A 27,152-nucleotide genomic window follows, 5' to 3' on the forward strand; every position below is an offset into this window, starting at 1 on the left:
CCCTGGCCCACAGTGACTGGGCGGTAACCGTCTGTTTTCTGTGAGTGTCAGGGAAAACAAATACCCGCCTAGGCGTTTGAGGGGGAAGTCATGTGATGTCAGCTCCGCCCCCGATCAGCCTGTTTCTATCACAGCCGCAGAGCAAGTCCTGGGCTACACACAGCCTGCACACACTGGGAAATCATTACATGGGGAGCCATTCGCAGGCCCATAGTCAATGTCCAAATACAAGAAAAAAAAAAAAGCAGGTTGGGAAAAGATCTGCTATGTAAGCAGCATTTCCCAGACGTAGATCCTTCCTAGCAGGATTGGCTTATTTCCACATGGTCTCAGAGTAGCAGAAAGATGTCATTAACTTCGTATATTCCAGGGCGTGAACAAGCAGCCGTGAGGGGAGGACACTGGTATAAACACAGTATAACTTATTATCCTGATTTCCCGTTCTCTCAGTAGTTTACATTCGCTTCCCCTGTCCCTTTCTGTAATCACTGACCCGTTCCTGATACTTCCGGTTCCTACGTTCCTCTCACTTAATGCTGGTGTTTGTTCTCGGTTTGAACTCCGCACAAAAGGTTATGTTCTGGCAACACATTTATTTCTAGTGTTTAAAGATTTCCCCATTGTCAACTAAAAAAAAATAAAAAATAAAAATTGCAGGGGCATGCGGTCAGGATGCCACGTCCAGTATGCCAGCTTCCCGACTGCTGTCAGAACACCAGCGCCAGAAATTCGGAAGGCATCTTGAACATAAGACTTAGGGTTAGGCTGCAGGGGGGAAAGGTTAGGGTTAGGCGCCGGAGTGTGGGGGTTAGGCCATCTTCTCTGTCACAATTTTATAAAGGGGCGCAGCTGGGTATGGGTCATAGGGGTCAACATACATTGGGTCAACCAGCTTTGCGGGTATGGTCAGACCATAAATGACTGAACTTCTAGTTACTGTTTATGCAACAAACTTTGGGGGTTATTCTAATTGCTTCGGTCCCCCGTGCGTTGGCACAGGTAACCGATGTTTTGTGTTTGCGCAGATGCATTTCTGCACACGTGCAGATGCAGGGTGCGACCGGGCAAGGCAAACTACATGTTTGTTTGCCGTCCCGCTCGCACCTAGCAGTGCAGGCAGGTGTCAGTGGCGGGGGGCAGAGCCCATGGGAATACCCAGTGTTTCTTAAGCGTTTACATAAAAATGATGGGCGTACCCATGCAAAATCGGGGATGCTGGTGCAGGGGGGGGGAGCTAATGTCAGTTGCCCGTCTGCTTCCCGCCCACAGATCAGAGACACCATAGAGGGGTCTCCGGTCTGCGAGCGCTGGAGAAATCATTTGATGGAGAATGGCGGGTAGCGTTTAGTCCAAATGCAACTCAAATTTTGCGTTGTGTGTGGACCAGAATAAGGTCCTTTATTCGGTGAGCGCGCAGGCTACATCTGTATGTTACCTGGCACAGCGACCGCTTTCTCAGAGGAAGAGGACCCTGCCATCCACTCTCCTTCAGCCGCCAGAAGAATGTTCTTGGTTCCTCACACAGAAAAACATCCGTAACCAGTGGAGCCATGCTGGCAGCGGAGGACAGTTTCCACAGGGGGGAATAACATATAACATCATTTCTCCAGCAGGCATTGGGCTTTTCAAACATATTAAGTGCCAGGTTTGGGGTGACTTAAAACCAGTGAGCTGCAGTCCCCCTCCCAGTATAATCCGCCATCTTGGTTACAGGCATGGACTTCCAAACGGAAGTGCTACCTACCAATCACATAAATAACAGTCCATAGAAGCCAATGTCTGTCAGACCCATGACACAGGTTCTGGGCCAGGGCTGCGTCATCTCCACATGTGTCCATGTCGACTGTGTAGATATTCAGGTAAAAAAAAAAAAAAACAGTGAAAAACCCACATGTCGACCTTTTGACTGTCGCCATAAACATTGTCGAACTAATGACTTTCCGACCTAGAACCATGTCCACATTTTCCCATGTCGACCTAATGACTGTCGACCAAATGAGCCCAACCCGTGTGATGTCAGCCTCAGCCCGGATGTGCCCGTTTTTCATCGCAGCGCTGAGTAAGTCTCAGGCTACGCGGCACCTGTGATGACTTATGACATATGTAAAATTCATACGATGGTGAGCCTGTTACGAAGGATTTCATTGGAGCAGGGCGACCACTTAATGGATCACTGGCTGCGGTGAATTCACGGCCATGCCCATTGTACGCATCTAACGGAAAAACGCTTTGAATCTCAGACGCGGCAGAAGAAATATAACGTTAAACGGCAAATGTCACAGCAGTGCGACCAGCAATATCTGCATCATAATAAAACCACTCAACCCAATATAAAAATAAAACTAACGGGACGCTCCTTAAATCAAGACTGTGACGCGCACATACACAAAGCCTGCTGACACGCGTCTACATTGGACTTACGGAGCCCGAAGTCTCCTGTCAAGGAAGGGTGTGTTTATTTTCGTGTTCTTCTTGCTGAGTAAAGCGTTCCTTCCAGAATATCGCCAGACGCCGGACACAAAGCCGCTCTGTCTCCTGATGAATATTTCCTTTCATCCATCCTGGTGTGCCCTTGGAAAACTATAGGAGGACTTGCTAACCAAGGATTCGGGTGATCAACCGTCACTACATGGTCGACATGCACAATGTTGACGTGGCAATGGTCGACGCATACAAATGTCAGCATGCTTTTTTATATTATAATTTATATATATATATATATATATATATATATATAGCTAGCAAGGTGGGCAAGTGGCACTCGGCGGGTTTGTAAAGAGAGAGTCAGACAGCAAGGTGAACCGACGTTTCGGAGTTTAATCCATTTTCAAGGTGAGAACCACGGTCAATTCTCTGCTGCTACTGGAGTGCCGATCAAAGTACCCGCTATATATATATATATATATATATATATATATATATATATATATATATATATATATATATATATATATATATATATATATATATATATATATATATATATATATATATATATATATATATATATATATATATATATATAGATAGAGGTAGAAGTTGCGGCACTCTCGGACTTAAATCAATAAACACACTTACTCAGTAAGTGTGTTTATTGATTTAAGTCCGAGAGTGCCGCAACTTCTACCTCTGTATCATACCCCGCATGAAGGCACCCGGCGTTTGAATCTCATCGTTCCAGGAGTGCCGGTCTACACAGAGCTATATATATATATATATATATAGAATGGTGGGTATGCAGGACGGCACTCCACGAAAAGACGTACTTGCCGGTGCCAGGTCTGTATTGAAGAAATGCAGTACACTTACCCCCCCCCCCCCCCCCCCGCAGAAGGATGAAGACCAGCACTCAGGCGAATTTCGGGTGAAGAAAAAAAGAAGTTTATTCCATGTGCAAGTAAATAGCAACAATGGCTGTCCCGACAGCCGTTTCAACTGGGCTTTAGCCAGTTATCATCAGGGGAACAGAACATATCGTCATGTCGGTGTATGAATCCCTTCACATCACGGGCAATGAATCGTTCAACGACCACATTTTGCTTTTTGTTCGATATATCGACGATTTATTTATCCTTTGGACCGGTGGGGAACAGAGACTCCTTGAATTCATCAATTACCTCAATTTGCTTCCAAGCACAATTAAATTCACAATGAACTTCAGTGACAAATTCATTAACTTTCTTGATGTGACAATCACACTGAATGGCTCTCTGATCGAAACATCTATCTATTCCAAGGCATCGGACAAAAATACGCTGTTACATGCTAACAGCTTCCACCCTGCACCACTCAAGAGAGGACTCCCGTACTCTCAACTTCTTCGAGTAAAACGCATTACCTCCGACCCCGAGAAGAACAAGTCAGCCCTCAAAGCTATGGGCGACAGATTTCTTGAAAGAGGGTATAATCAACAAGAGGTTATGGAGGCAACACGCCGGGTGGAAGAACTTGATAGACAAAATCTACTCAGCATCAAAACAACTATTGACTCTACCATGCCCAAGATGAACTTTTGTAGTACCTTCACGGTTGCATCAGAACATATCCGCAAAAAGGTGAAAGAACACTGGCACCTTATTTCCAGCGACCCCACATTGAGCAAGGAACTTTCTCAGCCACCTAGGTTTGCTTATAGAAGGGGCCCTAACCTCAGGGACCTCCTGGTCAAAACAGCCCCTGAACCTGCACCAGCCAGCAGGATACACTGGCTCAGCAAAAAGAAGGGGACCTTCAAATGTACTGGTTGTTCTAATTGCCAGTTCCTGATCACGGGCCCTAAATTTGTCAACCCCCAAGACCAGGTTTCCTATTCTATTAAACACCGCCTTGACTGCAACAGCAGGTATGTCATATATGCTCTGAAATGCCCCTGCAATCTGCTATACGTCGGAAAAACGACAAGAATGCTCAAAGAAAGGCTTAGTCAACATCGCTCCTCCATTAAAAAGAGCTTCTCAACATCGGATGCCTACAATGAATTGAAGAATCTTCCTGTGGCGAGACATTTCCTCTCTAAAACTCACAACATCACCCAACTGAAGTGTGCCATCATTGACCACGTACCCCCACCCAGGAGAGGTGGAGATAGGGACAAACTACTCTTGCAAAGAGGATTTTTAGACTCAATTGCATGGCCCCGTTTGGCCTCAACGAGGACTTTAAGATGGGTTGTTTCCTCTAAATCCCTTCTTTATTGACACCCTTCCCCTGGCCCCCCTGGTACGCGATTGGATGCAGTACTCTAATTGGGGGTCAAAGTGCACAGGTGTTAACATGGGTGACAGGTCATAGGTTAACACATGAAAAAGGCCGACAGCTTAGGTCGCGTGGTCAGATGGTTGACAAACGCAATAGGTTGACATGAGTTTTTTTTGTGTTGCCTATGTCGACATAAGTCAACATGGACACCGTATCAGTGTGCCTCGTTTGTTCCCCATGTTTCGGGCATGATGCCTCACTATTATAATCTAACCATGTCCTTTTCTTGAAAAAAAAAAAAAAACTCCTGTTGTCTTTTCCCATGTTGACCTATTGCTTGTGTTGACCCTTTTTATGTGTCGACCTACCAACAGCATTCCATTGACCTTTTGGTATGGATTATAGACCATGTCTAGGTCAACCACCAATATATAGAGCGATATCTTAAATCTTTAGCTACATACAATTCAGGTGCCCATACACTAGCACAATTCTGGTGATAAATCAGATGAAGAGTGTCCAAATCGCATGTGGTTGACATCAGGTCTGATGCTCTGCGGTCCTGTGAGCATCGGATCGAAGCCTGAAGATCTCATGTACAATTGCATCGCTAATCCTACAGCAGGCCTGGCTCGTGTAGGATACATTGTATGCACAATGTCTGCATATTGTGTATCGTACGCAGTCCTGCCACCCGGGGGCGGTTCACGGGGGATCGCGAGTTACTGAGAAGTTGCCCTAGTGCAGGGCTGGAGAACCTCGGCACTCCCGCTGTTGTTGAACTACACATCCCAGCACGCCATGCAACAATTTTAGCATTGGCAAATAGCAAAACTGTTGCAGGGCATGCTGGGAAGTGTAGTTTAACAACAGCTGGAGTGCCGAGGTTCTCGATCACTGCCCTAGTGTAAGGGCACTTTGAAGTACTAGGAAGGAAACAGAAAACAAGAGACACACACACACACTAGGAGGTACAGGCCATGCATGGCTGGGGTGCTATCTGGGCTTGGGATCATTTAGTCTACAGCATGGTGGTCGACTTTGTAAAAGGTCGACATGGGAAAAGGTCGACATGGGAAAAGGTCGAAAGGTCATTAGTTCGACAATGTCTAGGTTGACAGTGAAAAGGTCGACATGGGGGTTTTCACAGTTTTTTACCTGAATGTCAACACAGTCGACAGTTTAAAGTGCACCGCATCCCCTCGCATCGCTCGCTATGCATCGGGCACGGCCTAGAACCATGTTGACCTTTTCCTATGTTGACCTAGACCCATGTCGACCTAATGGTGTCGACCTAATGACTGTCCACCATCATGCTGTAGACCAAATGACCGCATCCCGCTATCTGTACCCCAGCGCTGCATGCTGCCGTCATAGTGGATTTTCTTGCAAACCAATACAAAATATTACATTGGTACAAACATTTAATGTTTTTCCCCCTTGACGCAACATTGAGTTTAGTGAAAACAAAATACACAATAATTCATTCACACATGGTTTTGTTATGACGGAGAACAGGGGTATATACTGGGACAGAGGTTGGCGCGCCATACAATACGTACGTCAGAGGTAGGTGACCTCCGGATAACCCATAACATTTCCAGTTTATGATCAGTAACGTTAGTACGGAGGACGCGGGAATCCTGTGTCGCCCAGAGGAACGGGAATCTGCGTATACTGCTGCTGAAAGTAACACAGACGACAGAGTTCAACGTGTTACAGTACACAGCACTGAGCGCAGGTCAACGGCCGCGTGATTCTGACCTCGTCTGCTACCTGCAACGCAGCAGTACAGAAACCTGATTTCACCTGCACAACTCGGGGACCAGAGGAGGCCGCAGCTTCCGGAGGCCCATAATCAGGCACGGAGCGCTAGATCAAGTGAGGATATGATCACTAGTTCGATCCAATTTAGGTTGACATGCATTGCGTCAACCAATGAAGACAGGGCTTAGGTCAACATCTGAAATAGGTCGACATGAGTTTTTCACGTTTTTTTTTTTAGCTGACAGACAGTATTCTATGCTCTACCATCCACTACGGCGTGTGAAAGCACCATTTTGAAAAACAAAGGTCCAGCAACTCTGCATTCTGGCCCCGGATTAGAAGACGAGCAGGAGCCGGCTGTTCTGTGGGCTGTGTCGGCAATGGTGAGAAGGGAAGCTGGAAATGTGTTTAAGACTAGCGACATCACAGAGGCACAAAGAAGGGTTGTTGCCGACACCTTTAGAACAACGGATCTAAAGAAAAAAATGGGAGCTTACAGCCAAATAATAAAATCATTAACAAAATATGTCCGTAACATCTTGGGTATTTAAATGACATGAAATCACACTAACAAGATGCTACGAGAGGGCAGAGCTGACCACTGTGCCACAGTGCTGCCAATGATAAACCTAGATTTTGTGAGGAGGCTTTTTTGTAAGCGGCGGAATCTCATCCTGAAATATAAGAGGACAGGAACATTAAACCCCTGGTTTCGCATTTACTATTACTACACTTTTAAAGTTTGGGGTCAAATACCTCAAGAGAGTCGCCAGCGCACCGAAGCAGAGGCTTAATAATTCCAGCCCACAGCGATGGTGCACAAAATGAGACATTTATACATATATTGTAGATCAAGGGCCAGCTCAGGAGACTGGCGTAGAGGTCTATTTACAGAGATCAGCCAATCAGCCCCCAATTGCCATGTGACAGACCATTTAGCAAATTGACAGTTAGGGGCTGGTTGGTACTTTGTCTCGATCTAAAACGACAAGCCTCAAAGTATCAACCAACCAGAGCATTCAATTTTATTTATTTTTTAAACACAGCAGCTAGGAGAGGATTTGGGTGATATTTTAGAGCTAAGGGGCCTTTGAGAGAGATAAAGTAAGGGCTTCTGAAACCGGGTACACACTGGTCAACAGCATGTCCATTAGGCAGATTGGACAGACATATTGGGGCACATCGTCTAGTATAGGGCTGGCCAAACCTGTTCTCAAGAGCTACTGACCATTCAGGTTTTACAGACGTAGCTAGTGCACAGGTGCAGTCATTTGCTGGCTGCATCCCACACAGTATTTCAAATCTCAAGCCCTCTGCCTGCACTGGACCATAGTAGCGGGGATTAGATGACACCAGTGGGGGATTTAGAGGTGGGGCTGCAGCACAGTTTAAAACTGAAATAAGGGAGACACATGCACTGCCAGTGAGCCCTGGCTGGTTATGTTTGGGGTAGAAGGGGGTGTGGCTCCATTAAATGAATTTTGGAGGGCGCTGCAGCCCCACCTCTGGAGCCGCCACTGTACAAGACCATTTAAGGTGGTGTTGTGGCAGTGTGAAGGCACCAACCCAGAAGCAGGTATTCCCAAGTAACATTGGTTTGCGCCCAGGAGATGCAATTCTAAGTTCCAGCGTTGGAGCCTGAGCTTGGCGGTGTCATTGATGGATTCGGTATGAAATCCCGACGGTCATAATCCCGACATTAACAAAATCCTGACAAAGTCAAAATCCCGACATATAGAATGTACAGGTGAAACAGTCGACATGACTTTCCGTCGACAGGTGCGAGGTCGACATGGGTTTTTTCACTGTTTTTTTTTACCTGAATGTCGACACAGTCGACATGGACACAGTTGGAAGTCAACCGCAGCCCCTCGCATCGCTCGCAATGCTTCGGCACACACCACCCCCTAGTGGATGGTAGGGCATGAAATACTGCCTGTCGGCACATGTCGGCTCAAAAAACAGTGAAAAAACCCATGTCGACCTCGCACCTGTTGACAGAAAGTCATGTAGACTGTTTCACCTGTACATTCTATATGTCGGGATTTTGACCCTGTCGGGATTTTAAATGTCGGGATTTTGACCTTGTCGGGATTTTGACCTTGTCGGGATTTTGCTCATGTCGGTATTTTGACCCATTCAGGATTTTGACTGCATCCCTCATTGATACCCACCCATGATACAGCAGAACAGGGCTGGCCAAACCAGTCCTCAAGATCTGCCGTCAGTTTCGATTTCCAAGGCCACCTAACCTGGTGCACAGGTTCAGTCATTACCAACTGTCGCATTTTCATACACGTGCTGCATTCATTCCTAACGGACACATTCTACAGATCCACAGGTGGCCTGGAAAACATGGACTGTTGGTGGATCCTGGGGACCGGTTTGGCCACCCCTAGATTGCAGACAATGCACGCTCCAGCGAGCTGAACGCAGCATGGTATGCACTTACCAATGCCGGGACCCCTTGCTGCCGATGTCAGCTGGATAAACATCGTATCGTCCTTACTCAGACAACGTTCAGAATACATTATAGATAAGTACGATATCCCGCTGGTGGCTGTGCCGGCTGTCAAAAGACTGACCCCCAGCATCCCGACACAGGGGATTCTGCCAATGGCTCTGTAAATAAATGAACTCTGTACCCCCCCCCCCACACACACACACACACACACACACACACAGCCTGACCCTAACCCTCCCAGCCATTGCCTAATCCCCCCCCCCACTGTGCCACCTAACCATAACACCCCCTTCTAAGTGCCAAACTCCCCTCCCTGCAGCCTAACCCCAAGTACCCCCTTAATGCCTAAACCTAACCTCTTATCACTTCACCCTTTGTTCCCCGGCCATATCTATCAATATTTTTTATTTGAAGTCATTAGTAATTCCCAAAACAAAAACAAAAGTAGTCTCGGCCAAACGTCCGCTCAGCTGTCATAATATTTTTAGATCAAAGTAGTGGACATCCTTAACGATTTCTGTATTTACTTTCTTTATTTTAATGACAAAATAAAGGAGATATCATGTCTTGTTTCCCGTTGAAGGGGCCTCTATCACGTAGTAATAATAATAGGAAGGCCTCAGCGACTTGCACCGCCAGTCACGGCCAGTGCGGCATGAAAGGATCTGATCTCATTGGTATGACGGCGGTTCCAGTGCCACAGAGCCTGTGTTTATGTGCTGGGGAGCGGCGGAGCTCCCGGCTGGGCCGAGCCAGTGAATCATTTCCTCTAGGATGTAGGAACTGCGCTTTACTAAAACAAACTACAGATTATTCCCTTGTTTGCTTTATGAATGAGCCCGCTGACAGCACGGACCTGCGCGCGGCTCCGCCGAGACAAAGACGAGCTGCTGGGAAATTCTCTTCTTCTTCTTCTCCACTTTTCAATGTCAAGTTTTTGTTCCCCTTTCTCCGATAGCTGCTCTTATTCAGGAAGCTAATCTAAGGAACAGTTGTCTGCTAGAAGCATGAATAAATGAAACAATAGCGTCCTTTATTCCTGCACTTCCTCCCTAGCTAAGGGATCACACAATGAAATCATCAGCTGCCGCAATAGGTCGGGAAAGGTCCAAAATAGACAACAAGCAGAAAACAAATACAACCAATGAACACATGTTTACGGTATAAAGAAAAAAGTTGACTTCTCCTATTCACGACGATGATGTTGGGCTATGGCGGATATGAAAGCGTCAAGGAAATAAGGGAACACCAGGCTGATTGGGCAGCAGAGGCAGCCAGGGCAGGCGACAGGGGGGGTCAAAGGGGACACCTGTACCGGGCCCCAAGCTTGTGAGGGTCTCAGGGGCTGTAAGCATGGCTGTGGCAGTGCAGTAACTAGCAATGGTTTATAAAGGCACCCGCCTGAAATCCGTAAGGGTACTTTCCTGGAACCCCCTCTGGTATTAGTGAATATGAATTGTTTCTTTTGTAACAAAACAAAAAACACGTTCAGTATGAAGTGTACTAAAATATTCTACACAAGGGGACGGGGTATTGGGCCCCCAGATATATCAGTGTACCGGGCCCTAAGATTTCTGTTGCCAGCCCTGGAGGCAGCTGCCTAGGGCCAGTATTTAAGCGGCTTAAGGAATTCTGGTGCGGAGGTCGAAATAAAAAAAAGGTTAAAAAAGATCAGTCGTGGCACAGGCAAACAAAGGTCGAATCTAGGAAGCTGTCTATTGGCTCCGAAATCTGGAGGGGAGGTGTCCTGGACTATCCCAAAATTAAGGAGGAGTCTGCGAGGTGTCCTTGTTGAACGTAATGTAAAAAGCTGGTAGTGGAGGCCATCTAGAGATAACAGTAAGCTAACGTTTTGCCTAGGGTGCCAACAAAAGGAGTTGTGCCAGCCCTTGAAGGGCAGACACGCCACAGGTTTGTTGACACTAGTAGAGTGACTGCACCAAAAAGTGGTTTTGGGGTAGAGTGGTGGTGGGTGCGGGGGGGACAATTCTTGATACTGAATTTCTTGCTTTGGACCCCGAACACCTAGTTGGCCTTTCAATGCCAGCACAGTAGCAGAAGGTTTGCAAATAGATTTGCAAAAAGCAGTATTGCCGGGGTATCAGTATCTAGACTACATGGTGGGTAGGGGAAGCCCAAATTTTCCAAAACCAAAAAAAGTTTTCAAAATGGGCCACTGCCAGTTATTAGCCTAGACAAGAGTGTGGCCACATATTACGGGGACAATGGGCTTTTTGCCCTATGTCTCGGCCAATGTCCTGGATCGGTGAACACAACCAAAGTTCTGCAGACAAAGAAATGTGGACCAATGGGATAACTGATCCGTGACAGTAGAAAGCCCTACGCAGAGGTCTTCAGACAAATCCAGAAAGGTTGGTGCTCTGAACCAGACTGGCGCACCAGGCTATCGTATTCACCGTATAGACGTCAGACACCCGACCACCAGAAACCCGACTGCCAGGATGGAGGGGAGGATATGCAAGTATACTTACCTGACCACCGTCTGGAGTCACTCCTTCGGGGAGCCTGCGTTGGTGTTCTAAACGCCGGCATTCCGACCACTGGTCATCCGTATGTATCCCATCGCAGCAACTCCAGCTGCCCAGACTACAATCAATACATGAGATTATCCAAAGCGCCAGGAGTTCATTTAAAAACAGTGATCAGTCACATGGAATGTCACAATGTAGCATCGCGCCCAGCTGGTGACATTCAGCCCAGCGGTCGCGGTATCCAGGTGACCTCACCGTGCAACACCCAGCTGCAACATCCCCACACAACATACATTGGCACCAGCAACACAAGTACACAATTTAGGATACCAAGGGTCTAGAAAAAAGCTGTATGAGGTTAAGTACCACCAGCGACCTCTAGAGGCCTCTCAATGGACCAAATTACTCCTTTGTGTGCTAAAAGAGGTCATAACAGAAAGTGAAAGCAATTTTTACAGGGACACTGGTCTGTTTCAAACTTGCTGGATATGGAGAGAAGGAGCTATGAAGACAGATTGGAGGTAGGAACATATAGGGACTGGGGTGAAGAATTTTTGGGCTAAAAACGGTAACAGCTCAAAGTGAAAGTACATTGCAGAAGCCGTCATTTTGACAGGCTTTTAACTAGTTATTGATCATGTAGAAATAGTATTTGACTCATCTAGGTATGCAAACTCATGCATGGACAAGCCATAGCTAATAACTGCCCTTATTACACAGAGTCCAGGTTGACAGCCAATAGGTCGGCACCATATGATTGACATATAAAGGGTCGACATGGCAAACGTCAACACAAGAAATGGTTGACATGAGTTTTTCACCTTTTTTTCCTTAATTGCTTGGACTATGCTATGGGGGGATACAGAGGGAGAATCAAGCCAGTGCCCAAACCATAACCCGCCATGATCTACAATATGCCCACTCAGGAAGCGGATGCACACAACTGTGCTCCTGTGCGTATCGGACCCTCACGTCGGCCTGGAGAGGCTGGGGGGGGGGGGCGGCATTATCCCAATGTACGCAGTTCCCCATAAAGCATGTTTACATTAACGTGCACCTTGCGGACCTGCAGAAGCCCCTCTGTACACATATATTATATACCAGTAAGTCCACTAAAAGCAATGCTTCGTAAGCTAGTCTGCTACCATGTGATTGCCTCTGTGTTTGTGCATGAAATATGCAGTTTCACTTGCAGCCAACAGATGGCGGTGTTTCGGAGACACGCGGACACTAGACATTTTATATATGCTATTTTTCCGTGCTCAATCTGTAGCGGTCCCTGCGTCAGCACCAATGAGAGACTACCTCAATACATGCATTACAATAGAAGTGTAATTCAGTTCTGCAGTTTCCTAGCCGACAGAAGCAGATGTAACGCCGCAGAGCAGCCCAGCCCCGATCAGCCACATCCGCCGCCACCACATTCACCGCCTTCGCATCTGCTACTCCTCATTCTTTCATTTCAATGGAGACTGTTTATAGCGAGTCCTGTGCTAAAATTGGACACCCCGTATCTCCCACAGAGAGCTGCAACAGCTGCTATTTATGGACATACCCACAGGTGACACGCCAGACAAGTATGTATCCTCTGGAACGCTCGCCGTCTTCAAGCCCAAAAGCATTTATTATATCCAATGTGCAGATTCGTGATGGAAAATAATCCCAAGCTCACTCCTAGCATCGCTCCAACCACTAAACGGATACTATGCCCTGGGGCGGGCGCCTGCCGGGAACGGTGCGTCGACACGGGTCACCGATAGGGTGCTAGTGATTTATAGGACGCACTGACAGACGCGACCGGTAATCTTCCATGTGATGCTCATTACGCCTTCTCTATAGATCTCATGCAGCATTCAGAGGAGAGAACGAGACTTCCATCCAGTAAACCAGAGAAGTAGTACTGTGCATTGTTCACACCAAGAACAATACTGAGGATTGTATTCAGAGCAGAGAGTTCGGAAACTGGCAGAACACACACACACACACACACACACATATATACACACATACATACAAACAAACAAACACACACAATTACCAATTCCCTGATGAAAGCACTCCGGGTCTTCACTAATACAGCAATTGTGTTGCAGTCTAATGTTTCAGTGTGACTAAGAGACTAATCTTCAGGGAACATTTAGGGGTTTGAACGGTTTTACCACCATTTTGTTCCGGCCAAGGTCTACGCCTTCCCCAGCAGTATGAACAGCATGGCCATTCTGGTTACTTGAAGACAACTCAGAGGGCCCATCCTCCCACAAGTGATCCCTTGTTGCACTCTAGGATGCAGCAGTGGATTATGTGTGGCATCTGCTTACACAAGAAGCCTCCTATTGGTTGCATATCTACGTAGCCGGCCGCGGGCGCAGCCGCTGTACAAACTGCGTCGCTCTCTGAACCAGGCCCTCTGTGCGCCACTACTGGTGTGACAACATGCTCAGCGTAGAGATGCTGGGTAGCGGGGGTGCCAGTACTCTGCTGACTTGCTGAGGTAAGAAAGTACCAAGTACAAAATAACGACACCAACGAGAAACAAAACCATGCATCAGATAGCTTGATAAATAGAAGGGGAGGATTCTAAACACAGTTCCCATTGGCTGCAGGAAACGCACAAACCCGCGGTTCCCAGAAGCAGCCCTCAGGACCCCAATCCATAGACAGGCACTCCAAGAGCTGAATTAAGAATCCTCCCCTTACATTTGTCGAGTTACCTGAAGAATGGTTTCTTATGTGCGGTCCTTATTATGTAACTATGTGGGTAAATTTACTAAAGCGTCTAAAAATGAAAAGAGGGGATGTTGCCCTTAGCAACCAATTAGATTTGGTCTGTCTAGGACGCCACAGAGAATTGATACAGAATGTGATTGGTTTCTACGGGCAATATCCCCTCTTCATTTTTTGAAGCTTTAGTATATTTGCCCTGTCTCCTTCCCCCTCTGCAATCTATCAGGGGACCAGTGAGGTCACGGCTCTCTCCAGGAATATAAAGCCTGCTTGTAATTGTACCCTGAAGAAGAGGCGAACAACCATCTTAAAACGCGTCAACCTTCTTTGGTGTCCCCGCTCTTAGTCAGGAAGGATGTGGCCACCGTGTTCCAGGCGGTGGTGTAGTCTGTCAGGCAATCTGTGTTATTGTTTTATTTTTTTTAAACTCCTGTCAACATCTGTTACTTTCATTTTTGGGACAGTAACTTAGAACCTTTTCCTCCCAAGCAGACAGTTGGCTGGGAACATCTGTCCACGCATCAGATATTAGAAAGGAGCAGGTATGGGGTATCGGTCCCCGCAATCATAAATCTTTCATAACCCATGCAGTTCCTCTTCCCTCCCTGGGGTGCCGCTCTCGGCTGTGGTGCTTCTAGCACAGTATGGGCTGTATTTCAGCACGGATATGCAAACCAGACCTGTACTGTAAGCCGCTGTTTTCTTGTTTTGCGTATTTGTGTCTGTACTTTGGGCCTGATTCACAGTTGGTAGCTGATCAGCAAATTTCCAAGGGTCGGACGAACTCCTATTTGAACAGACTGGGAAAATCATTCGACGGTGAAGGAACTACATATGGATTTGCAGGTGGATAGTGAACAGCGATAAATTCACAATTCTCTTGTAGATTTGCACAGATGGGTTTTCTATAGGTCTAGATAGTATCTGATTGGTTGTCCGTAGCAACATCCCATGTGAAATAGAATTTCCCCCAAAGTCACCGCAATCAGAGCCGCACCGCACTACGGTGTAGTGATTGGGGCCGCCGAAGGGAAGTGATCAACCGCTTCAAAACGCAGGATGATGGGAAAAGACTACATCACCCTGATACTTAACGCAGGCGAGACAGATGGCTGCAACTTTTTTTTTTTATTATTTAATTCAAAATCTGCAACAAGTGAACTCGGGATTCAGTTAAATCGCAGCTTTTTGTTTGCAAACTCGGTGAGAACTGTAATAAAGGGCCTTATTCTAGTTCACTCTGACAAAATCCTTCTTAGATGGACAAAAGCATGTGCACTGCAGGGGGGCAGATGTAACATGTGCAGAGAGAATTAGATATCAGGGAGTTATTTTGTTTCTGTGCAGGGTAAATACTGACTGCTTTATATTTACACTGCAATATAGATCTCACTTTGCAGTAAAACCCCACCCAAATCTAATTCTCTCTGCATAAGTAACATCTGCCCCACCTGCAGTGCACATGGTTTTGTCCATCTAAGAAGGATTTTGTCAGAAAGAGTGAACTAGGCCCAAAGTCCTTATTTTAAAAAGGTAAAAATAACACATTTGGACACCCCTTCCATTGGATAAGAATTTATTTAGAGATGTGCGATTAGTGAAGACGTGCTAAAAGATGGCATAACAGAACATGAATGTAATTATTGCAGGGACACTGATCGGTTTCAAACTCGCTGGATATTTATTTATTACCAGTTATTTATAAAGCGAGCACATATTCCGCAGCGTGGAGAGAGGGAGCTGTGAAGACAGAGATTGGAGGTAGGAGCAGATAGGGACTGGGGGTGGGGTGGAGGGTTTGTGGGCTAAAAACTGCCACAGCTCAAAGTGAAAGTAAAAAGTGTTACAGCTCAAAGTGAAAGGACATTGCAGAAGCTGTCATTTTGATGGGCTTTAACTAGTATTAACATGTATGTTGGGTGATGGGAAATGGTCGCAATGATGTGGAGCATGAATGTTGAGGGGAGATATTAATGTTTTCAACCCGCAGATGGGAGTAACAAGTGTTTCCCCCAGTATTTTACAAACGTGTATATAAACACCTATAAAATCACACAAGACCTATATATGTACCACACAAAGGCCCTTATTCTGTTTCACTCGCAAAGGCAAATTCCTTCTCAAACGGACAAAACCATGTGCACTGAAGGTGGGGCAGATGTTACTTGTGCAGAGAGAGTTAGATTTGGGTGGGGCTTTACTTCAAAGTGAGATCTATATTGGAGTGTAAAAATAAAGCAGTCAGTATTTTCCCTGCACAGAAACAAAATAACTCACCCAAATCTAACTCTCTCTGCACACATTACATCTGCCTCACCTGCAGTGCAGCATGTTTCTGCCCATTTGAGAAGGACTTTGCCTTAGCGAGTGAACCAGAATAAGGGCCAATAACACTTATCGTCTGGAGTACACTTGTTGGGGAACATTTGCTGCTTATGAAAAATAGCCTCCAGCACGGTCCTGTTATCTCATATGCCACTTCCTAGGGGTTCCTGCCCCCCCCCCCCCCCTTTACACACATGTGTTACACCGATGCAATCTGTTTCCATACATCAGGCAAAAGAAGCCAGCAGTATACACGTAAAAGGACTGTGTGACTTCACAGAACAGCCTATACCGACAAGGAGGACTCAGTGACCTCAATCAAGTTCCTACTAATGAGACTGGCGGGATTCTCATCAATGAGCAATCAGCCCGCAAGTAAGCCGCTTCCTGTGTCCTCGCTCATTTGCATACTACAGCCAGTGGAACAAAAGCAGACATGACAGTAGACAATTTAAAAGAAAAACAGTCAATAAAAAAAATAGACAGTATATAAATCCAGCCATTGGTGCTGGCAAGTTGGGCTAAATCAGTGCCAAACGTACACCTGTCAGCAGAGCGGAAATGAGGCGTTTCACCTGGGCATGCTGCAGAACAATATCTGCCCAAGTACAGACGATGTACGCATTTTTCCGCTTGTGATTGAGTAGCTGTAGATGAAAGTTCTCAAGTGTGTAACGTTAAATAAACCCAGTTCTGCACAGATTAATTACACAGCGTTTAGACTGGTGCAAGTACCCACCAAGGAGAATAACCAGTAGAAAACCAAGCGTGCAGGTAGGAAGTGGGCGCGACGCACGATGTATACAACCTTATATACTAGTGTGCGGTCAACCGAACTACAGTTTAGATACAATGGTTCTGACAATTAGTGGAGTTCATTTACCGGCTGTTGCTTACATAAACTCGTTAAGGAGGTACTGTAAGGTCATTACTAATTGCTAAGTAATGGTAAGACTTCATCTATGCTCCAGGTTTCAGAATTCCTTTCCATATAGGATAGGAGTCACCCTGGATGACAGTACCCATTCCCACTGAGCGTGGTACCCAATGCTTCAAGTATCAGGATATGGGGGATTTAAATAGTCATGGGGTTTTGTTTTTTTTTTGGGGGGGGGGGGGGGGGGGGAGAAACTGTAGTGTCCACAAACTTTACATCACATGGAGACTTTGTTACATTACTCACTGGAATACACTTATGCTGCCCATACATATGTGCGATTTGATGCAACATTGCAGTGCGATGTCCATCAAACCCGATCACATCTTGTGGTGCCCCCTTTGCAGCACCCGATGTCACATGCCATCTTGAGATGGCACATCGGGTGCTGGAAGCGGGTGGGCAGAGGGCGACGTTATGTAGCGCACAAAGCTCTGGCGCTGCGGCGGGGGACAGTCAGTGGTGGCGGCAGAATTGTTTAAACACTGGGCAGCCCTCTGATTGGCTGAGATATCTCAGCCAATCAGAGGGCTTTTCAGTGTTTTAAACACTTCTGCCACCACCGCTGACAGACCCCCGCCGCAGCACTAGCGCTTCTTGCGCTACATAACGCCGCCCTCTGCCCACCGTCTCCCACGCCACCAGCAGTCCCTCCTGCTCCCTCTCCCTATCCCGATGAAAAAGCGTTCCCTCCGCCCCCCACCTGCGGACCGCATTCGAGCATCGCATGTGGTTAAAGACCACATGCGATCGCTCCTGCGATTCGATAGATATTATGTGCAGCACATAAGATCTTGAGACCCGACATTCGACCGGCGTGCCCGCGCATCGCGTCAAATGTCCCCTAAAAATGCATACAGTCATTCGATTTCTCGGCCAGATGCAGTCGAAATCGAAGGATTGCATGCAATATCTCACATATGTATGGGCAGCATAAGAAGAAAGAGTTTCTTGTAATACAGTGTAAGCGTGCGAGCAGGGCCCTCCTTCCTCTATGTCAGTTTGTAACTACACAGTTTGTTTTATCAGTTTCCAATTGTAAAGCGCAACAGAATCTGCTGCTATATAAGAGACTGTAAATAAATGTAAAAGGTTTGAGATACCTAGAAGTCACAGGAGCTGTAGGGGTGTGAGAGATCTAATATGGAATAGAAGAAAAGATTATGGTCATAAACAGGGAGTACCACCATTTACCGTACAGGAGCATGGAACCAGCAGCTTTGCAGGCAGGATACGGTCGCTAGGTATGAAGGTCGACACAAGCATTAGGTGACAATGGGAAGGTCGACGGTCAAGAGTTCGACATGAGGTTTTCCCGATTTTTTCCCCTTCAAAACCAGGCGGTATTGTATTCCCTACGTCCACTGGAGTGTGGAGGGAGAACCGAAAAGTGTTCCCTAAGTATGGCGAGTGCAGCGGTACACTGATACAGTGTCCATGTCGACTTACGTTGACATTCGGCAAAAAAAAAACCTCATGTCGACCTTCCAGATAAATGTATTCTAATGTAACTTTCCCTGAACTACAGCTGAATAAAAATCCACATTGGAGTTTAAATAAGAGCATTAGGTCGTCACCTGCGTGCAAGAAAATAAAGGCGATACGGGGTTCAACAAGTACCAGCTTAGATACGTCTCCTTTCCCTTTAATAACTGCACAAAACAGAATGTCGGTACATGATACAACCATTCACGTTGTGGCCCAATAGCCAGAATCCAATGCCAAGAAACACAGCGAATAGTGACGGACAGGCGACCGCCACACAGGGAAACACCAGCAGTGGAGCATCTGGTCTGTATCACTCGGGTACACGGCAAATAAACTGATGCAATTCAGACAAAAACATGTTATTCAGTATTTCTCAACTGCAAACACTACAGTATTCCACTACAGACAGCTATATGTATTTCTGCTTACACCCCTCCAATGGAGACATTTCATAAATATGAAAATAAAACTATAGATTGTAAGCTTGCGAGCAGGGCCCTCCTACCTCCATGTCGGTTTAGATCTGCCCAGTTTGCTTAATCACTGTTGTTTACAATTGTAAATAAATAATTGTAACAAGACGCAAGTTCTAATCATATTTTGCACTGGATGCGCTAAACCAGTGGTTCCCAACCTTTTTTCTCTCCCGTACCCCTTGATTAGGCTTTTCAGTGATGAGTACCCCCTGCTCTCAATTTAAAATATAGACAGTACTTATGAGTGGAGTGGAAGTGAGCGGTATGCGTATCCTTATGCATGTCCTTATATTAAGGAGTAGCGGACAGGAATCGTGCCCTTCCGTGTCTGGCCGCTGGTTGTGTATTATCTCCAGGGTTCCCACTTACACCTGTAGGATTAATGCCGCTGCTTCCTCCACCCGTGTCAGTGCAGGGCAGATGATCGCTGATGTCTGAGGGCAGCATGGGTAGCTCCCAGTGGATTGCTGGTCAGGCAAAAGCACAATGAGATGCTGAAGACAGAACCATAAATGACAACATGGTTCTTCTCCATGGCAATGGGTCTTCTTCTGCCATAAAAATACTTTTTTGCATCTTCCGCCATTACCAATATTATTTTCAAGTACCCCCAACTGCTCTGCAGAGTACCCCCAGGGGTACTAGTACCCCAGGTTGGGAACCACTGCGCTAAACAAATAGCGAGACACAGCTAAGGCAAGCAGACACTTTAAGCTGCCATATTATCCCAAGCAAAACGAGGTTATACTGGGCTGATCAGTCCCCCGCGCGGTCGCCCGATGTTTTTCTTTTGCGCATGTGCATATGCTGTGTGCGCGCGAGTGGCCACGGCAAATAGGTGGTTCGCCAGGCACTCGCACACAACAGTGCAGGCGGGGGCCGCGGGGCGGCTGTCCGGAAGATGCGCTCATGAGAATGCCCAACGATTCATGGGCATTCCCATAAAAACGCTGGGCATTTTTATGGTAAAGCTCCGATGACGCAGGTGCCGGGGGGCGGGCAGCTGACATCAAAGGATGTCAGCTGCCCGCCCAGTACTCGCACCTTATGACCCAGGGACCCGTCAACTGCATTTAATAGAGGACAAGGTAATAAATTAATTCTGTCAAAACAATAGCGCACCATCACCTCAGCCAATAGTAGGACACGTTAACTACCACACTGCTGACCACCACGGTTCTAGATACCCACAGCCGTGGGCGGGACTTTAAATCTGCGCGTCGATAGACACAGCAGAGCCACGTGATTTTGGCACAGCAGAAGTCACGAAGTCTGACTATCAGCTCCGCAGACGTTCTGGTAAAACTCTGCAGTCGAGTCTACATTTTTTGCTGGCTGGATTTATCCACCCAGACTGGCGCTGCCAGCCTTACAGACTGGCAGGGAGAGCAGCTGCCAATCCATTCAGGTTCTAATACAGAACAGCTGGACCACGTCCGTTCATTCTCCACCCAGCGCAAACACTGGGGGCTCTGTTGTGTATCGTGCTGCAGTCAGGCCTAAGGAATCCTACCTACCATGGAACACAAGTGATCAACTCCTTCCGAGACCATCTATTGTGTTTTAAATAAGGTGTGTCTGGGGCATAGGTGACGGCGCTGAAAATCCCCAGCGCTTTCCAAAAATAAAAGGGTCATAGGACCGCCAGGGATTCTAGAACGCAACACATGAAAAAAACACAAGAACACCGTCGCCAATGTATAATGGAGATGCTCTGCAGATCCCTCGGCTACCACGTTAATGCAAAGCACAAAAACCAGCGCAATAATACACACATACTCGCTGCTGCAACAACAACACAAACATGACACTAGCCATCTTGCCAAAAAGCCTGGAAAATACAGACTCTACGTGATCGGACTCACTTATTGTAGAGGCAACTGCAAGACCGCGAGAGAGGAAGTCAATCATTCAAGCTAGCTTAGTTCCAATGGAGAACTGCGCAGCACAGAACAATACCATTAGGAAGATGCTCTAGATCTGAGGGTACAAGAGGTAGAACGACGCAATCATCACAGAAGAGCATTCATGATATATACAGAATCGAAATAAACTCATTTCACGGAAAGCCCACCTCAGTCACCCGATGATTGAAAGCTTCAGGTTACCAGCTCATTATTTAGGGTCTAATTCAGGATGGATCGCTAATTAGAGCGATCAGAAAGTCGCCGCCCAGACAGAACGCATAGCCGCCGCTTGCAAAATTGCGACTACGTTGCTAATAGCGATCCATTCGCAAATCTCGAACCATCCACTTTACATCGGAGTAAGTTTAAAGCGGGGGGGATGTAGCGTTGACAATATTCACGATACATCGCAAACATCGGTAAGTGTGTACGCTTATTTACCTTAACGAAGCGTGCTCCTATGTCATCTGTACTTGCAGCTTAATCAGCGACTGTATGTACGCAGCGGGGGTCAGTAACCGATATCGGTCAGTTTGTGCGCACGATATCGTTCTCCCGCAGCACCGCCGATGTAGTTAGCTATCTCAGCGGTCGCGGGAATCGGCCAGTGTATACCCAGCATAAGGCTTCACTCATCTGCCAAGAACCAGACTGGAAGTGGTTATCGCTGACGCCAGAGACCCACCCGAAATGCGCCCGCGTTTTCACAAACACACCCAGAAGACGCCATGTTGCCACCCCTAAATGTCAGCTTCCTGTCAAACTGCGACTGCTGTGTGTCCGGATATAGGCCCTGATTCTGGTGGAGTCAGCAAGCTACAAAGCTCGCAGAGTCCCAGAGAGCCCGCCCATGCGAGGGGATGTATTACAAAGACACATACCCCTCGCATGTGCCCGCTGCAGGCGAAATCATTTGAATGTTTTCTCCTGTCTTCGCATATATGGAGACAGACCTATATTTGCGGGCAGTGGGACGAAGACAGGGTGGGTAGCTGTTCCATGGGACGTCAGCCGCTCGCCTTCAGCACACCTCCTCCTGCCCGTAACCCCATGGGAACGCCCATGTAACGCGCTGCACGTGTGCAGTCTTCGATAATCTAACTGATTGCGATCCACACTGAATCAGGCCGATATTTGGGGTCTCATTTGCCAGTCTTATTAATGCCAGGATACAGGGCACCTCTACAGCGGCAACCCGTTCTGCGGGCGCCGGGTGGGATTTATACAACAATAAAAAAAACATGGGGAACCAAAACTCACCCGGATTGTTGGCTTCGCCTTCAAGTATGTGCAGTTCTGTACAATCTACCAAGGAATGCTCCAAACATATCTGCAGGAATCGGGCTTGGGTCCGGCTCACCCGTTTCAGGAGAGACAGCAGAGCAACAGTTTGCTCGCACTCGTTCCAGCCTTTGAACCACCCAGAAAGCATTCCTACTTGATCCCGAAACATCATGATTATAGGAGATTTGCCGGATCCGCAGGAAATAAAGAAAAGTTTGAAGATGGAAGAGGCCGAGAGTCAGGAGATTCTGCTTTTGTTTCCCTGTTGTTTGCGTCGTCTTCTTCCCTTCTTCGCCGACAGGGGAGGGGGGGACACAGCGGCTGGGCTCTGCCGAGTGGTGACTGCAGTGGCGTGGGTTATTCTTTAGCTGGACTTTCTGTCTCGATCATACTCTCCGCCAGGATTCACTGGTGTCCCTGCCGCGTCTCCTCCAGGTCGGCCGCCCCCTTTGGGTTCTCTCTGTGACCCCTGCACACCCGCATTCCAGACCAATGCTCACAACTGTGAAAATAAGACCGTGATTATGACACATACTCTGTGACTCAACGCTACACAACCCCGGCTACACGGGGCGCTTGCTAGTTCCTAACTGGGATTTTTGGAAAGTTTAAAACAAACAAAAACAAAAAAAAGTCGCTCTAGGCTATCCGGCAGCTACAGATGATGACGGCAGGTTTCAGAGAGTGGGGTGCTGACGGAAGGGGACAAGCGGACAGAGGGCTCAGCTAGGACACGGGAGGATAACTTCTGCACATTCTAGGGCCATTTGGTGCAGTGAATAAATCAGATTTAACTCACCCGAGCAGCAGCAAAACTGCCGACATCCGCATCAACTCGATTCTGATAGAGAAGCGACAGAGCGCACAGTATAAATAAACCAGCCCAAATCTCTGTAATGACAGACGGCTCCCGCAGATTCCCCCCTCTATCCGCAACCCGCGCTTAGTATTTTGTTGTTGTTTTTTTTTTATTCAAGACTATGCGTCGACATTCAACAGTCATGCCTACTTGTGCCAATGCACCGCTGGCTTAATAAGCAGATCCCCATGGGGTGATGAGCTATGGTCAGTAGCGCTGTGTATTAACACAGAAAAAAAAACATTCCTGGGTACAATGGCTATAGGTGACGGCAAAAAGGGGGGGGGGGGGTGAAAAGTTGGGTTTCCAGCATCAGGGCAGCCGTGATGGATTAACAGCCATCAGTAAGCAAAGGTGTCAGTAAGCACCAGCGCAACAGATCAGGCTGGGGGGGGGGGGGAGGGATAATGTGCAACTCAGTTGTAGTGTAATATCCACACAGCGGTGTATATATATATATATATATATATATATATATATATATATATATATATATATATACATACATACATACATACATACATACATATATATACACATACATACATATATATATATATATATATATATATATATATATATATATATATATATATATATATATATACATACATACATACATACATACACACACACACACACACCACACAATTTACACTTATATTACATACACACAGATGACTGACAGATAGATGCACAGATGATATACAGATGCACAGATGATATACAGATACATAGGACACACATAGACAATAGATAGATACATACAGGAGGTGATAGATAGATAGATAGATAGATAGACATACCCATACACCCAGCCTATGGGCAGCCCCCCCTGCAGACAGAGCCACTATCCCTGAGTGCTGCTGGCATCACCTACCTGCGCCCAGTGCATGGCCCCGGGCCCCCTACAGGCGCTGAGCCCCCAGCAGCTCCCTGGGCTCTGCCATGTTGCCTTGCAGCATCTGCACAGACTGGGCGGCTGGAGGAGCCCGGGCTTCCCACATGCTAATAATTACCATGCAGCATTACGTCATGGGCTCGGCACTGGGGGGAGGAGGCGGAGAGGCACCGAAATAGAGAAGGGATCACTGGGGAGGAGCGGCCGCATTCCTCTTCTCCCCGCTGCTGCTGCTGCTGCGGCCTGGCCGGCTCTGTGGGAGGGGGGACCGCAGAGAGAGGACGCAGGGTGGGGTGTGCGGGGATGGTCCTCCTCCTCCCTGCCTGCTGTATCCTGGGGTATGGGTAAAATCCGGAATCGGATAAGACACCGGAATGCCGGACTGGACATCAAACTCTGCTTTCCGGAGCATGTAGTATCCGGTCCGGGGGTGTCCTGTCCGGGGGTGCTCCATCTGATGAGGCTGCTCTCGCACCTGTCACCTGGGAGAGGAGAGGGGGGAGAATACAGCCTCACCGCATGGTCCGGGGGTGTAATAAAAACTGGAACGGTCCAGACCACACGGGGAGGCTGTAATCTCCCCTTCCCCATGTCCCTGGTGTGAGCAATCACAGGCATCCCCCCGGACAAGACACCCCCCGCATGGGACACCCCTCGGACCAGACACTATAAGCTCCGGAATGCAGAGTTTGATGTCTGGTCCGGCGTTCCGGTGTCTTATCCGGGTCCGGTTTTTACTTAGTCCCTGTATCCTGCATGCGGTGCACCCTCCTGCAACCTGAGCCTCACTGCATCCAGGCTGCACACCCCGTCCATCCCCGAATGTATCCTGACCTGCATGCGGTGCACCCTCCTGCAACCTGAGCCTCACTGCATCCAGGCTGCACGCCCCATCCATCCCTGAATGTATCCTGCATGCTGTGCACCCTTCTGCAACCTGAGGCTCACTGCATCCAGGCTGCACACCCCATCCATCCCCGAATATATCCTGACCTGCATGCGGTGCACCCTCCTGCAACCTGAGCCTCACTGTATCCAGGCTGCACGCCCCATCCATCCCTGCCTGCTGTATCCTGCATGCCGTGCACCCTCCTGCAAACTGAGCCTCACTGCATCCAGGCTGCACGCCCCATCCATCCCTGCCTGCTGTATCCTGCATGCCGTGCACCCTCCTGCAAACTGAGCCTCACTGCATCCAGGCTGCACGCCCCATCCATCCCTGAATGTATCCTGTATGCTATGCACCCTCCTGCAACCTGAGCCTTACTGCATCCAGGCTGCACGCCCCATCCATTCCTGAATGTATCCTGCATGCGGTGCACCCTCCAGCAACCTGAACCTCACTGCATCCATGCTGCACGCCCGATCCATTCCCGAATGTATCTTGCATGCGGTGCACCATCCTGTAACATGAGCCTCACCGCATCCAGGCTGCATGCCCTATCCATCCCTCCCTTGCCTGTATCCTGCATGTGGTGTACCCTCCTGCAACCTGAGTCTCACTGCATCCAAGCTGCACACCCTATCCATTCCTACTTCCTCCCTGCCTGTATCCTGCATGCGGTGCACCCTCCTGCAACCTGAGCCTCACCTCATCCAGGCTGCACACCCCATCCCTCCTCCCTGTATCCTGCATGCAGTGCACCCTCCTGCAACCCAGGCCTCACTGCATCCAGTCTGCATGTCCCATCCCTCCCTCCCAGCCTGTATCATGCATGCTGTGCACCCTCCTGAAAGCTCAACCTGCATGTGGTGCACCCTCCTGCTTCACTGCATCCAGGCTGCACACCCCACCTGTATCCTGCATGCAGTGCACCTTCATGCAACCTGAGCCTCACTGCATCTAGGCTGCACATCCTATTCATCCCTCCCCACCTATTTTCAGTATGCGTAGCACCCTGCTGCAACTGACCCTGCATTCGGTGCACCCTCCTGCAACCTATGCGTCTCTGCATCCAGGCAGCACGCCCCATCCATCCCTCTGCACCTGTATTCCACATGTGGTGCACCCGCCTGCAACCTGAGCCTCACTGCATACAGGCTGCACATCCCAATCATCCCTCCCTGCCTGTATCCTGCATGCGGTGCACCCTTCTGCAACCTGAGCCTCGCTGCATCCAGGCTGCATGCCCCATCCCTCCCTCCATGCCTGTATGCTGCATGCAGCGCACCCTACTGCAAACTGAGCTGCCCTAGGAGCCACACTGTATACAGACATTCATTCTTCCCTGCCTGTATCCTAGGTGCAGCGCACCCTCCTGCAACCTCAGCTTCCCAGGGAGCCTCACTGTACATGTTTAAAAAATCCTACATACACTATTACAGAAAGAGATGTCTTTCTTAGCTTTGGTGTGGCATAGCTCACAGGCAATGGGTTGTCCCACAAAGTTGACGCACAAAAAAGTTGACATGGAAAAGCTTGGCACAAGGTGGGTGGCTCCCCAATTCAGGCACATGCACTGCCCACTACCTACCCACTACCTGCGCATTTCCGTTCCCAATCGGAGTCCATTTGGCTGGTAAAGTATGAATGTCGACTTTGTTCGTGTTGACTTTTTTGGTGTCAACCTATTTATTGTCTTTCTGTGATGAATAGGTTGAATAGCCAGTATGCAGTGAGGTTCAGGTTGCAGGAGGGTGCACCCCATGCAGGAAACAGTGTGAGGGTGCACCACGTGGTCCTACTAAACCATCTGTCACTGTGACTATGAAACCCCTGAACAACGAGCAAGTAACCCCTGGCAACTGGGATGTTATCTCTGGCAACAAGCATGTAACCGCTGGCAAAGGGCATGTTACCGAGCATGAAGAAGGGGCTGAGAGGCTTTGT

At 47.9% G+C, this 27,152-nt stretch overlaps 1 protein-coding gene across 4 annotated transcripts in view; it reads right to left on the reverse strand.

The window, feature by feature from the left end:
* Nucleotides 1–24,952, reverse strand: part of SAMD4A (sterile alpha motif domain containing 4A) — a 73,795-nt gene extending 48,843 nt beyond the window's left edge. For 2 of the 4 annotated variants that reach the window (XM_083167085.1, XM_083167082.1), the window contains exons 1-2: nucleotides 24,302–24,440; nucleotides 22,539–23,064 (exon numbers count right to left, since the gene is read on the reverse strand). In XM_083167085.1, the coding sequence (XP_083023211.1) occupies nucleotides 22,539–22,734 (196 nt within the window). In that variant the 5' untranslated portion in view covers nucleotides 22,735–23,064; nucleotides 24,302–24,440. Of the gene's footprint in view, nucleotides 1–22,538; nucleotides 23,065–23,361; nucleotides 23,512–24,301 lie in introns of those variants that run through there. The other 2 variants (XM_083167083.1, XM_083167084.1) reach the window with 2 other exon arrangements.
* Between the last annotated feature and the right edge of the window lie 2,200 nt (nucleotides 24,953–27,152).

The sequence above is a fragment of the Crinia signifera genome, chromosome 12, assembly GCF_055691185.1.
Source record: "Crinia signifera chromosome 12, ASM5569118v1, whole genome shotgun sequence".
Taxonomy (NCBI): Eukaryota; Metazoa; Chordata; class Amphibia; order Anura; family Myobatrachidae; genus Crinia; species Crinia signifera.